This window comes from Eupeodes corollae, chromosome 1, assembly GCF_945859685.1.
Source record: "Eupeodes corollae chromosome 1, idEupCoro1.1, whole genome shotgun sequence".
NCBI lineage: Eukaryota > Metazoa > Arthropoda > Insecta > Diptera > Syrphidae > Eupeodes > Eupeodes corollae.
In genome coordinates this window covers 180138943-180153611 of record NC_079147.1, presented here as the reverse complement: position 1 = coordinate 180153611, position 14669 = coordinate 180138943, and the positions used below count along the sequence as shown (strand labels likewise).

At 33.3% G+C, this 14669-nt stretch overlaps 1 protein-coding gene across 5 annotated transcripts in view; it reads left to right on the top strand.

The window, feature by feature from the left end:
• Nucleotides 1–14669, top strand: part of LOC129939356 (putative uncharacterized protein DDB_G0282133) — a 147996-nt gene that overhangs the window by 25626 nt on the left and 107701 nt on the right. For 3 of the 5 annotated variants that reach the window (XM_056047338.1, XM_056047339.1, XM_056047337.1), the window contains exon 2: nt 5467–5619. The exons of the other annotated variants lie outside the window; for them this stretch is intronic. In XM_056047338.1, the coding sequence (XP_055903313.1) occupies nt 5467–5619 (153 nt within the window). The remainder of the gene's footprint in view (nt 1–5466; nt 5620–14669) is intronic. 5 annotated transcript variants of the gene reach the window in all.

Below are 14669 nucleotides of genomic sequence, written 5' to 3'. Positions count from 1 at the left end.
TTAGTGGTAATAACGATCTTTTGAGAACCCTCTTTCAAATGTATGTGCTTTTGAAGTAGTTTAATAAACTGAATCCTTAAACTTTCCAATTATTACAATTTAGTACCAGCTTTTTTGTTATCTTAGTTTAGACAAAGAATTTAAAAAAACTTTAAATATCCAAAAATATAAAATAATAAACTATTAAATTTTAAGTAACTGTTTTATCACAAGCAAATAATTACTAGACAAAACTTGAGTGTGTTTTTGAAACAGTGAAATATATGTTGGTCTCCTCAGAAGGCGCTATCAAGATACTGAAATATATCTACCATGGTTTCTAAGAAGTAAGCTGGACAAATGTTTTCGAGAACTCATATTTTCAAATACGAAATTTGATTGTGAACTTAAGTCACCACTTCTTCCCCTTCTGGAATTGATCTTCCGAAACTGGAAATAGAATTTTAAAATTAAGAAATTTATCAGTTTTGACCCCAACTCTTTAAAAAACCTTATTTTATTTGAGGAATTTACCGAAGATTGTCTTCAAAGTGGAGGCGAAGTTAATTCAAAAGATTACGGAAGTTTATATATTTGATTAAATATCAAACATTTTTTATAACGATGGAAGAACAACTTGTTTGTAGGCAAACTCGAAATCCCTTTAAAACTAGTTTTGCCGTAAAACTAATTTTGAAGAAACCCAAAAATGGGAGTCAAATTCATTTGTTCATAGGATCAGGCGTTTCAAACAAAAAGTTTCTTCTATCCAATTATTTTGCTTAAAGTTCATTCAAGAAACACATTTGTATCTTTTAATAAAGAGAGAAATTAGTCTGAAAATTTAATGAATTTCCTTAAAGCTTATAAGAGTTTTAATCAACAATCATTTGATTTTTCCGTTTGAAGCAGACCAACAAAGAGAAACCTTAAACTAATGGTCATAATATGCGTGTATCTAAAGAAAACTCGTGTAATAGATACACGTAGCAGATACTTTTACAACTCAAAGTCTATCTGTAGATAATATCTTTCATACCGTGGACTCTATAGGAAGCATAAAGTGAAAAGAATAGCTTTTGCCGTTACGTACCTTACCTTATCTTTTACGTTTATCTACAACAGAAGTCTTTCTTCTAATGCACTCTCTTGAAACAATACAAAGCAAAAAGCTAAACCTATCTATCTATCTGTCTTCTTTTATCTAAAACAAAAGAGTCTTGGCATTCAAATCATAATCAAATTTCTTGTACGCCATCATCTTCATAATGATGACCTTTATACACTGGTCCTGATGCTGATTTCTATCATCATCATGATCTTGTTTTTTATACTCTTACCTATCTAATGTACAAGATCTCTAGACATCAGACTTCTTGCACTCGCATTTCTATCGCAATTTTCAAATCCGGTAATTGGAGATACAAAATATTACTTTTTTTTCTTATTTCATTTCTTCGTCAAGTTTCTTGCATTTTTTTTATTTTGTTTAAAAGAAAATTTAAAGAAAAATCTATAAAATATAAAAAAAGTGATTCAAAGTCGTTTCTCGTTTTTATATTACTTTAAGATACTTTTCACATCTTTTACTGCTATAAAAGTATCTACTTAAATATTGTATCTTTTTTTTCTTGTATTTTATTTCACTCTTGTTATGTGTGTTATATGCTATACGCCATACGGAGATATGTGTCAGCTTTTAAATATAGGTTGGCATTAACGTTTTGATGCGTTTTGCACACACAGGTGGATAGGTCATACACTCTGCGTGACTCGATTGAGGATACAATAATTTTTGTTTATGAATTTTATTAACACATTTTTTTTTGTAATTTCATTTTTCAAAGTCAAGAGGTTAACCTTCTTTTCAACTAAAATATGATTCTTATTGCTCAAATGTATCTGTAAGGCAATATGTATTTAACTGTTTGGACATTTTAGGTTAAGTCATAACAATTAAATTGGGAGAAATCACTTATTCTCACCGAGCAAGAATTGAAGACTTACACAACTCAGTTGGTGTGGTGCGGAGCATTTTTTCGAGGATTTTAATGGAATAAACTTTCTAAAAGCTTTTAATTAGAAATCTTTTTTTATTAAGACACATGCTCATAGTCTGCATTTTCTTTGTTCTCAAAAATTATAAGTGATTTTGGAATAGAGATGTGATCATTTTTAATGTTTGCTCAAAATGAAACCTGAGAAGTTCGAAAACCATTAAAAAAAAAACAAAAAAAGAAGCCTGAAAACGTGCCAAACTGTCCATATTTTTTAAAGTCCTACAAAAAATTAATAACAATATTGTAATCCAAAAAATTTTGAAATCAATATCAATCTTTGCTGCTATAAATCTTAAATCGAAAACCATTTCTTGTAAGTTTTGAGTTGTTTTTGTAGGTTTTCGTCTTTCGTCGTAACTTATCAGTTGGATTTTTTTAATTTTAAATAAATATTAAGAGTCATGTTTTTTATTACAATATACATAAGTTTGAAGGGAATTTTTTATTTCTTGACAAGATATTTGAGCCAAACATCTCCACCCATTTAATTTGTTTGAAGACCTTTCCTCATCTTTCAGTGATTTTATCTGTTAATAAAAATTTCTTCTGATTTTTGCGATATGACCAACTACAAAAGTTTCCAGTACGTACACAAGAAAATACAGATATCTCTTATACCACCTTTGGTTCACATTTTAGGGATCCTGAAATTTCGACAAATCGAAAGTATTACAATATTTCCAATGTGATGTTAATAAATAATACCGTTTAAAATTTGAACTGTTTGTGAATTGTAGTTTTTTAAAGGTGTGATTTTCAAGAAGAAATTTATTATTATTATCGAGAATCAAGCTCGAATAAATTTCATCTGAGAGTTCAAAATTGTGCAACACTTGGGTCAACAATAACGCATCGAATATTTTCTTCTAGAGCGTCAATTGACTTGGACTTATCTGCGTGGACAAGTCACTTTACATGATACCACAAAAAATAGTCAATCGGCTGTAAATCGTACAATTTTGTAGGACACGTTTCAGAATCAAAAGTTTCCAACACTAAAAGATTTTTTAGTTGTTATTACGGTAACCTATACAACATTTTGGAAACATATGTCCACGATTTGCAAACGTATTTCAAAAGTAAATTTATTCATTATGAAACTCTAAGCCAAACTGAGTATGAATCAAGTAACAGCTGTAAAATGACAGATTCCAAAAAAAGTATTGACGTCTAAAAACACACCCGTAATATTACCGTTTTAAATGTACATTTTCTGAACAGCAATTTTTACGATTTCACGAGTACTGCCTTTGCGAGGAATTGACAAATATTCCAAGAGTAATTTTTGTCTTGAAAAGTGCTTTTTCAGATAAACCTTTTGAATGCGACTTCATACCTAACAACTAGTTCGCAATGGAGTGTTGCGCCACCTAATTTATTTATTTCAATTTTTACCCTTATTCTGACGAACGCTTAGATACAATGAATAGGATGAAGTAATATTGTTTAATTTAGTTCAATTTCAAATGTTTTCTTAATTCAAAGAGGAAGAATTGAATAGTCATTCTTTGTCTAGGGTCTTCAAGCAAGCAAGTCCTTGCGCCATTTAGTTATTTTTTTCGGGTTATTCTTGGAGCTCCTGTGTATTGTTCTGTTACCAAATTCGAGAATCGTATTTTTTGACATACACATTTTAATCAGAAATAGACTTAAAATGAACTTGCCTCGAATTTCGCTGCACAATCTCTTAAACAGCTGCAGAGGCTGCGATTTTTGCGTCAAAGTACGGTTGCTTAGTTAACTTTGTATTAAACCAATTAATTTTAGGTAGAACGACTAAGAACAGTGTAAAAGAGGTGAATAACCCTTAACCCATTCTGATAAAATAAGTTATTTACTATGGCACACTTATCTATTTATGGTGATTTTTGAAAACCTTGAAAAGTTCAAAATTTCAAAATAAATGTTTTGGAAAAAAAAACAATTACTATAAGAATACTGTCTCGATTTTTTTCGGATAAAATCTCTGATTTTATTTTAGTTTGCAAACGACTACCATCTGAGTTAGAAGATGTTACAAAAAGGTATACAACTGACCTCAATAAAGTGACCCAGAGTGTAGTTACACATAATAATAATAACATATTCGAATAAAAAGACATAGGTATAGATACTTTATACCTACTTTGATACATATACATATGATAGGAATCAAGAATGAACATTTGAATCTGAATAGGGATTTACTTAAAAGAACCAAAGGAAATAAAAGAAAAAACCATCTGATTTACTGACATTATACTTTAAGAACAGCATCAGCGGCAGTGGTGGTTGCGGAGCGGCAGCGATGGCGATGGCGATGGTATTATCTTAAAGATTCAACCATCGTATCGGTATGCTTATTCTGCTGGCTGACTCTAACGACCGACGACGACGAAGAACGCCTCGCCTGTTTTTTAAATCTTGTCTTTTTATTTCCTCAGTCAAGAGCCAGAGTCAAAGTTTCGGCTGAGAACATTTCTGGGTTAAAAAAATTCACGATGGAAAAGAAAATATATATATAAAAATTTACTACCCGTATGTGTGATATGCTTATGCTATAAAGACACACAGTACAGGTGGGTGGAAGTCTTATAATAAAAATTGAAAAACCTTTAAACCATCTCCACTCTTGATATTTGTTTTTGTTATCTTAAAGAACACTCAACAAAGAAAATTCTGTAAAATTGTATCTTTAAGTAGGCGCGCTTGGTGTATCTTTTAGTATATATTCAAGAACTTTTCGAAAATCTAAAAGAAATTATATGAAAGATGCATTTAGCCTTATGCTGCACAGCCACACTGATTACAAATGAATAATGACCCTTACACGCCAACGCCCGGCCCTTGCGCTGTTAACCTTCTACACGCCAAAAAGATTGATAGAATTTGTTCCGTCTGATTGCGTTGTCATCTTTGTCAGTTTAGGCTGCCGTTGAAGGGACATTTCCGGTTTGTTTGTTTGTTAATTTAGTCAGACTTTTGAAGCTTGAATATTTTCGTTGTGTGTGATGTCTTTTAATTGATAAATTAAGTGGTCCCTAATTGAAATGACTTATGTAACCCTTTGGTGTAGATATTTAATTTTCAATATTTTCAAAGAGATAAAACATTAATATATTTTTACGACTATTTTTCCCTTTTGTCAACAATCATCAATCATTTTATTTTTTCTAATTGTATCTGTATCTTTTCTATTGGAATTTTATTTTAAGAAGTGTTTTTTATTTTTATAGATAATGAATTTGCCACTTATTGTCAAGTACTCACTTTCTTATCAAATTTTATTCTTGAACCTAAACAAATCGACTTATTTTAGGAAACAAAATTTTAAAATAAAATAAATGTAATTTTATTATTTCCAATTGGATATTTTAAGAATGGTTCTTTATTTGATTTTATTTTATTCCTCTTTTTTCCACCCTCTCTGTGTCTCTCTTATTTATAGAAAGAAGTACCATGGCATCAAGTTTGGACACATATGAAGCGTTTCTCCAGTCATGGTAAAGTCAATACAAGTACATTGACCAAACCAGAGCAGGGAAATTTAACCAATTGCAAGGATAGCCTTACGAAAGTTTGTTTTCAACCAGAAATTATGGTAGGCATTATTTTAAAAATTAGATTTTTCAAATTCAAAATTTTTCTAAAAATTAATAATAAATTTTTAGTTACATTTTCATTTTCATTTTGTTTTTTTCTTTTTTTCTTCAAAATATTGATATGTGGAATTGGTTTTAATATAAATTAAACATTTTTGTGGTAGATTTTATTTTTTTTTAAGTTTAGTTTAGTTTAATTTGGAATGGTTAATAAATTAATTAAATTCAATTCAATTTTTAAAATAAAATATAAAATGTGGTCATGTATGGTCATTATGAATTTATTTTGGTAGCTCTTAAATTTGGTTATGGTAGCAATAGCAATACATTAAAAAATACATTTCGATTAAGGTTATTCATAATTTACATATAGTTTGCAAGGTAGTTTGTTTCATATTGTTTTTTCTTTTCTTTGTATTTGGAGAATGGGAAGTATTTCATTTATGCACATTTTAACAGAATTTTTTAAAAATATTCAAATCAAAAGTAAGTATAAAATATTCATTTTCTAAGACTTAATGCACATTTTATTTAAATTAGAATAATTATCGTCTTTTTGACGATCTACAACAAATATGGTTTAAAATATTTTTAAATTAAAAAAAAAAAACATTTCAAACATTCCCTATAAATTTTGGAGACATACGAATTTTATTAAATAAGTATATTTAATTAAGAGTATTTAAGTTCAGTTGATAAAAAAATATGATTTAAAAATAGCTTTCATCATTTTGAATGATAAATTTTAAGGGCCGATGTTGATTTTGAATAAAACACAAATTATTTAGGAAAGTAGTGCCATTTCTTTTTATTATGATAATATTTGTATAGTTCTATTATGTATGGAACAATATATCTACCAAATGGCCGCCGCAACCTCAGCGGCACACCTCATGATTAAGGATCTATGTCGTTAATGTGCCGAATTATCTTATCATTTAGCTTTAAGTTGGTGCTGGCTTATCAATGTTTACCTTTTTTCGAAATAACTCCAAAGAAAGATGTCCAAAGGTGTCGCATCACATGATCTTTGCGTCTCTCTTTGTGATTGAATTAGTTTTATGACAATCTCTACTGGATTATCATTCGCCCGAATCCAACATGTCTATTCTGCTTATTGACGAATTTGCTAAGATGAAAATGTGCCTCATCACTGAAGATGAATTTCTTTTTACACTGATAAAATTCCCATATCTTGCTACCATTCTGAAAAATTGACGACGCTTGAAATGGTCAAAAGGATTTTGTTCTTTAGTCAATTGCATATTGTAATCATTTAAAGGCAAGTTTTTGTACATAATATTCATCAAAGATGAGCGTGAGAGGTGTAATTGTTAATCTTGATGACAAGTTGAGGTGAACGGCTCTTCAGCCACACTATTACCAACTTACTTACTTACTTACTTACTTAAGGTGGCTTTACAGTCCGGGGCGGACCTGGGCCTCAACCAACAAGCGTCTCCAGCCAGCTCAGTCCCTAGCTAGCTGTCTCTAGTTTCGCACGCCAAGTTGGCTGAGGTCCTCTTCCACCTGGGTGCGCCACCTGAGTTGCCGTCTTCCTCTACTGCGCCGTCCCTCGGGATTGGATTGACTCTACATGACCTAGCCATCTAAGCCGTTGGACTTTTATTCTGCTAACTAGGTGTCGCTGTTCGTCGTTATATCTTCTCCTCTATTCTCCATCTATGCGTACGGGACCAAAATCACCCGAAGAATTTTCTCGAAGCATCCTAAGACGCTCTCACCTTTCTTTGACAGGGTCCAGGCCTCAGCGCCATAAATGAGAACCGGGATGTTGAGTGTCTTTTAAATGGTGATTTTAGATGCTCGAGAGAGGACTTTACTTCTCAATTGCCTTTTAAGTCCAAAGAAGCAGCGATTTGCAATAGTTATTTTTCGTTGGATTTCAGCGGTTGAAGGTTATAAAGAAATGGTGGGTATCGATTTGAAGTTCCTGGGTTTTTCCAAGATCTGCCGTAGTGTTAATATGTGATCAATAGTGGACTTTCCTGGTCTGAAGCCACAATGATAAGGACGGTTGATTGATCAGGAGATTTCCATGTCCCCTTGTGGATATTGAGATGTGTGAACTGCGTACTAGCTACCAAAACGTCTCGCCCCGCAGCGAAATCGACCAGCCTGAATCCGTTGTCGGAGGTGGTGTGCAGGCTGTATCTCCCGAAGATGTCTTCTCTTCCTAGCTTGGCATTAATGTCATAGCCAGGGCACTGCTCATATGTCTTGTCCAAGAGCTCGAAGAATATGTCTTTGGTGTCTACATCTTTCTCCTCTGTTGGGTACATGCGTGCATATTAGGCTTATGTTGGCGAATTTAACCTTGATGCGGATTGTCGTGATGCGCTCATTCACACTGTTGAAACTTAAGACTTTTTGCCTAAATCTAGTTCCAACAACAAATCCACACCCAAAAAGACGCTGTCTTTGTTTTCGGTAGCAGTCGCCGTAGTAGATATCGCAGTCTTTTAGTTTGCGTTTGCCAGGTCCATCCCATCGCACTTCTTGGATGCCTATAATATGTGCCTTGCAGCAGTTTAGGGCTTCCGCTAATTGTTCGGCTGCACGTAGTCTGTTAAGGGACCTAACATTCCACGTACAGATCCGAAGTTCGTTGTCCTAATTTCGTTTGCGTGGGCTGTCAACAGTGAATCCGTCCGTATCCGTGCTACAAGGAAGGGAGCCGGATAAACCGGTCCTTACAGGCCTGGGCTCCGAATATGTCGAAGAAGCCCTATAAGGTTTTCACTAAGTAGTCCAACTTTACTGGAACTGTAGACGCCACCGTTATTCCATCTCGAGAATTCTTCCGCTGCCGCCTGGATAAGGAGAGATCCCTTAATACTTTATTTCATTTGTTTGTCATGCATAGATAGGTCTACATTCTTTTGTACTTCAAGTTTAGCTCATTTGTTTTGCATATACTCTTTCCATTAAAACTGTTCATCCAAAGCCATTCCAAGATATTTGACAGTATTTTAGTAACGTTAATCTGTACTATTCACAGAAAATGGAGAATTGTTATGTTCTTTTGCAATATGCGTCCATTTTTAGTTTGATACGCCATTTCCATCTAAATACTTCCTTTATTGACAAAATATTGCAATTTTGGTAGCTTATACAACGAATTTATGTGGCACACATATTGCAGTATTTTAATATATATAAAAGATACAAGCCTGGTAGTAATACACTTCCTTGCGGTACACCAGCTTTGATTTGCTTTAGTTATGAGTAGTTCTTGGTCGTTCCCTACTTTAAGAAGTCATTTAATCTCAGGATTTCGTAGCACTGCCTGGCAAAATCTTTATGAAGTTATTGCTCAAGTACCAAATGCCAGACCTCTTCAAATGCCTTAAGCTACTCAAATCTGTAACGCAATGTTCTTGGTCTATTGTGGAACGTTTACTTCTAAGTCTAAAATGTCTTTTTTTTTCCTGCTGTTTTACTGAGTTTTTTAAGTAGCAGGTTTTCTAAAAGCGATATGGGTCTGTAAGCTTTAAAGGAGTTAAAATTTAAAAAACATAGCATTGGAGCACATTTCACGTTAAGTTTGAACGATTCTTGTAATTAACTTTATAGATATTCTTTTTTTGGAGAATTTTGTGCATAATCTTAAAATGAAATGAATTCTTTAGATTTAGATTTTGCCAGTCTTTAAGAATAAAGTACAAATTTATTGCTTCATTGCTGCAAAGAGCTTGACAGAAATCAATTATTTTTAGTAGTGCCTAAATGACTCAAAGTATGTGTAAGCATGTTTCATCGGAACAAATCTCATAGAAATGATTTTCTCATTTCAAACGTTATCTCTTATGCCATTAAAATCAAGTAAAGTCATAAAAAAGTTTCCATTGTGTTTTATTTAATAATTCCTCACATTTATTTGAACTTCCTTTAAGAAATATATACAATACACCTAAACAAGAAGAAGATAGATAGCACACCATATCAGACTTTTTACTTCCACAATGCATTCATTCTTAGGTATACCTCTATAACTTACCTTACCTTTATCTACCTAATAAAGGTGGCTTTCTATCTTCGTTTGGTCGTTCTTTTAAAAAAAAAAAAAGAAATATATTTTCCCATTTGATTAAAATATTATATGACTATGGCAATACAACAATAATTGTCCTTTGTTATTATTGTCTTGAGCATTCTCTCAATGACTTAAAAGTTTGTTGACCTACTAGCTTTAACTATACGAGTATATAAAACTCAAATATCGTCATTCCATTTTATGAATAATACCGTGCTAATTAGTTTTACCAACAACAACGACAAAAACAGAAACAACTGAAGAAAAAATAATAAAACAACAAATTCCACTCTCGCTTTTTTAACTTGCAATAAAACCTAAGTATGCATACCTGAGGTAAAAATTCTAAGGGATATGTCTCGTATTCAGGGTAGAAAATGTTATCAACACATATTTTTAATGTGATGGAAGACTTTTAGGTTGAACCACAAAAAATCAGTGAATATCGCTTACAGAAAAGTCATAGTTTAAAAGATTGGTTAAATTGAGAAAGTTACGCAAGAATCGAGCATAGAAATGTGGGAGACAACGAATCTTTACATTCCAGAGAAAGTGTAAAGTTCAAACTAATTGGGCTAAAGTCACTTGAGCACACATTTTAATTAGCAGATACAAACTTAATGAAGGGTTTTAATAGGAATTTGGAACATGGTTACCTATCACCGGACACTTATTGACAATTCATTCAGTAAACAACATACGCATCATGGTAAGGTACATGCTAAAGGTCTGCAAATTATAAAATTACAAAAATTAGAAATTCGGTACCGTGACTGCATTAGCTCCAGTTTTCAGAATTTGACATCAATCAGGTCAAAATACAAGCTTTTATTTGTCAAAAAGCAATAATTCAGTATTTGTATTTTTTGTTCAATTGTCACATTGTAAGCAGTCATTTTGATGAAACTGATAAAAACTTAAATTTTTGACAACTTGCGTTCTTTAAATTTCTATAACTTTTGCAGGCTTTTGGTGTAGCATGGTAATATGGGCACCATTATGCCTTTTTTAATAGAAATCATTTGTAAAAAAAAACATGGCGAACTTTACCAGTTATAACAATGAAATTAAGATTTACGAACGAAGACAGAAACATTAAAACTGGTATTGGCAAAAGCTACATTTTCGGTTGGAGATTAACTAATGTGCACCGAGTGTTGTCGTTGGAGTCGTGTGGTTGATAATTTAAACGCAACAATTCCCCTCAGGTTTTGAAAATTAAGGCTATTGTACTGATAGGATATCGATTGTCGAAATAATTGTTCACACCCATGTCGTAATTTAATTGTCCATATAGGATTGGGGGCTCACTTTGTTGAACTGACTCTCCAATTTTTTGAAAAGAGGATGATTCAATTTTTCCAAGCAATAGTGGGCATAATTCTCTATACCTGATTCTAGAAACTGGATGTCATGTTGAAGATCAAGTTGGGACTACTTTTCAAAGAATTGGGAATTCCTAGAAAGGAGATGTCTAACGATTATGTTAGGTAGCTCATGGTTTGATAGCTTGTAGGTCTATTTTCTGGGAGCCAGAACATTTTTTAATAAAGTATATTAAAAGTTTTTCTATTTTTCTACCTCTTCATACAGCTAAAGTCCCCATACCTGGCCAGCAAAGCATAATATCGATTGCATTACGGCCTCAAATAGTTTAAACTTTGTGCTTGGGGCAATATGCTTCTCGCTTAAGACTTCTTTCCAGTTGCCGTTTGATAGATTTTGTTTTTACTTCGATTTGCCTAGCCTTCAGGTGTTTTCGTAGAGAATATTTATACTCCCTCACCACCTCAAGATCTACATATTAACATCTCCATTTTTTGTTCTCTTGCATATTGTCCTGTTCCGTTGCGAAAAATCATTGCCTTCGATTTATTGGTATTAACAGTCAGATTCCATGGGTTACAATATTGTTGCAGTTTGTTTAACACTATTTGCAACATATTTGGAGTCTCTGCAAATATGACAACATCATCTGCATATAACAGTGCTTTAATTGTGGCGCCGCAAAAAATAATACCACCAGGTTAAAATGTATTGAGATCATCTAGGAATAGATAAAATAGAACTTGGCTCAGAAGAAAGCCTTGTTTAACATCTGAAGTCGTGTGGAACCATTCTGATCTTTCTGTTTTATTCCATACCGTTGTTTTGTTGCTCGCGCAGGGTCCTTTCAGCGTATTCAACATTTTTTGTGGATATACCTAAGCAGCTTAGCTTGTAAAACAATGCATTCCGATCAATAGAATGGAAGGCTGACTTTTGAAGTCCATTAAGAAAGTGTATAACTTCTTTCCTTTCGTTAGGAATGATTTTCCGATACCCGTCAAAGAAAATATATTGCCCACCGTTGAGTATTTTTTTCTGAAACCAGCCTAGAATTCGGTTAGCAGATTGTTATCTTGATACCATATCTTAAGTCTGTCCAGAATAACACCTGTAAAGATTTTCATAACAGATCTCATAAAAGATATGCCACGAAAGCTTGTTGGTTCGTTTACGTCACCTTTTTTTAATATTGGGAAAATGATATTCTTTCGGAAGCTTTCCGGAAAATCATCGCTCATGAAGATATAGTTGTATGCATCTGTTAAATTAGTTAAGAAGTTTTCTGAAGCATATTCATAGAATTCATAGGGAACGCGATGGTCTCCTAGAGCTTTGTTGTTTTTGCATCTATGAAGGATAGTCGCTACTTCTTGAATTGTGAATGTGTTACCCAGAATTTCGTTTTTTATCCAACGATAAGCAAACTGAACTTGGAATGGTCTTTCTGGGCTTCCTAGTAATCGTCGAAAACAATGTGCTAAAAGTCCCGTACAATTTTCGGTTTTCCTAACTAAAGGTATCACATTTCGTTCTTGCGCTAGTTTCCAAAAAGAGCTGCTATCTCTAACTGCGTTCAGCCTTACCATGAGGGAAAGGAAATATTCCTTGCAGAGATTTTTGTAAGTGTTTTTATACATCATTTTTGTTGAGTTTGAATTGATTGCTCTGACTAGCTTAAGCAGCCTGAACGATTTTTTCCTAGATGCTTCCATATTCTGCAACAAACCATAGGTCTCTCCAGTTTTTTTTTGCCTACAGTTTGCTTGAAATGGTTGTTCGACACACGTAACCAATAACTCAACACCACTTATCGATTGAATTTGATCGTTGTTTACAAGGCTAAGACTTATGTCAAGGCTTGTTTGGTATGACAACAAGGAGTTTCAGTAAGAGCTTCGCCTGACGTTTACGAGTTCAGCCAAAGTAATTTAATGCATGCTATCACAATGAAGCTTCGACCTCACATTTGACAATCGTAAGGAAAAGAACGTAGTGTGACTCCAAACGGAAGCTCTAGTTCAAATTTTCTGAACATTTCCTCTGTCTGACCACTCAACAGCTGTAAAAAAGTCAACAAACAAAATACATTTGCTTTTGGAAGGATTCCCATTGGTTATCATAGGCTATGTAAGCTAAATTAATTTTTTTCTATTTCAAAACTAATACTTTTTTTTTTTGAGAAAAATTACAGCTGCTAATGATAGTAGTGTCATTTTAGAAATGTTATATTGGAAGTGTCATTCAAAGCAACCTCGAAGCAGGCCCAACGTAACGCAAACGAAACCGAAGCTGAAGCGTGTTTGTGTTTTAGCCATTAAGCTTTTGGTGGGTTGTTCTGAGTCTTTGGTGAATTCGCAAGAAATTACCACTGGAAGATGGTCTGAGTATACCAGTTGTTCGTTACGTCTCTTGAGTACTCGAGCCACATTCAACGAAAAAGACAGTAGTCTATTGTGGAGTTGGCAGTTCCTGTCCTATCCATTCTTTAAAAAAAAGCAATTTCTTCAAAGATTTTCTGATTCCGTAAAGAGATCCTTCACGTGCTTTTCCATGAGTGTGAGTTCTCGTGCTGGGTTGCGATTCATAACGAATTCAGGGAAAAGGAACTCATAATTTTCTTTCGGGTCTCAAATAACATAAAAATATCGTTTTGTCTAACTTTATCAATTGTTAAGTGTATTTTCAGTCACTTTTGCCACTTCTTAAAAAGTACATTTCAATTTTGTCCAAAATCCAAAAGCAAGTTCATACAACACATTATCCTGAATTAAAATAACTTTCCCATCCTACACGATCATATGATGAAGGTAGGTTCAAAAAAGTAGAAGGAAATGCCTTATAGTTCACATCAAAGTGAATAATATTTTTTTCTTTATTTCGCTTGAAAAACAGCTTAAGTTAATTTCATTAAAGTTTGAGCCAATTTTTTTCTTTCTGCACAAAACAAAAAGTTGGGAATGGGAAAAAGCCTACAATCGCACCATACACCTCTTTGCAGTGTACGACAAGTCATACTAATTTAATTTATACTTATGTTTGTTTTTTTATTTGTAACTTAATTATTGAAGCGAGATCTTAAAATATACGAAGCACGATAGGCAGGTATAGCTAGGGAAGGTACTACACTAGAGGTACAAATATTGCGAACGTTGGCGATTTAAGTGAGTTAAAGTTGAATTCTTTGTTTGCGAATATAAAAAATACCATCAACTACCTTCCATAACGGTAGGTAGGAATGACGGCATATAAAAATTTCCCAAGCATGAGGAAATAAGAAAAGTTAAAAAAAAAAATAAACTTTCTCAACGTTATGGGTATAAAGTTGCCAATATACGAATCTATGGACTCTCTACGACTTTGCCGACAAATAAAACGAACGACCAACCGACATCATGACGGAACGGTGGCGGCGGCGACAAAAAAAGTCATTACACATTTTTTATAATGAATAACCGTATCCGGAGGGTGCACCCATAATAGGCATTAGGGAAATTAGTTCGAAGTTAGTTAGATTACCAGTAAAAGATACGAACAAAACATATACCGCTCTGACGGTGCTGCTGTTATTATTGGTATGCTCTAGGTAGGTTATAGGAACAAAGAGTTCTATAACAGGTAGATGCATTTTTGGAATCTTTGTATCTTTAAAATTACAATGCGATA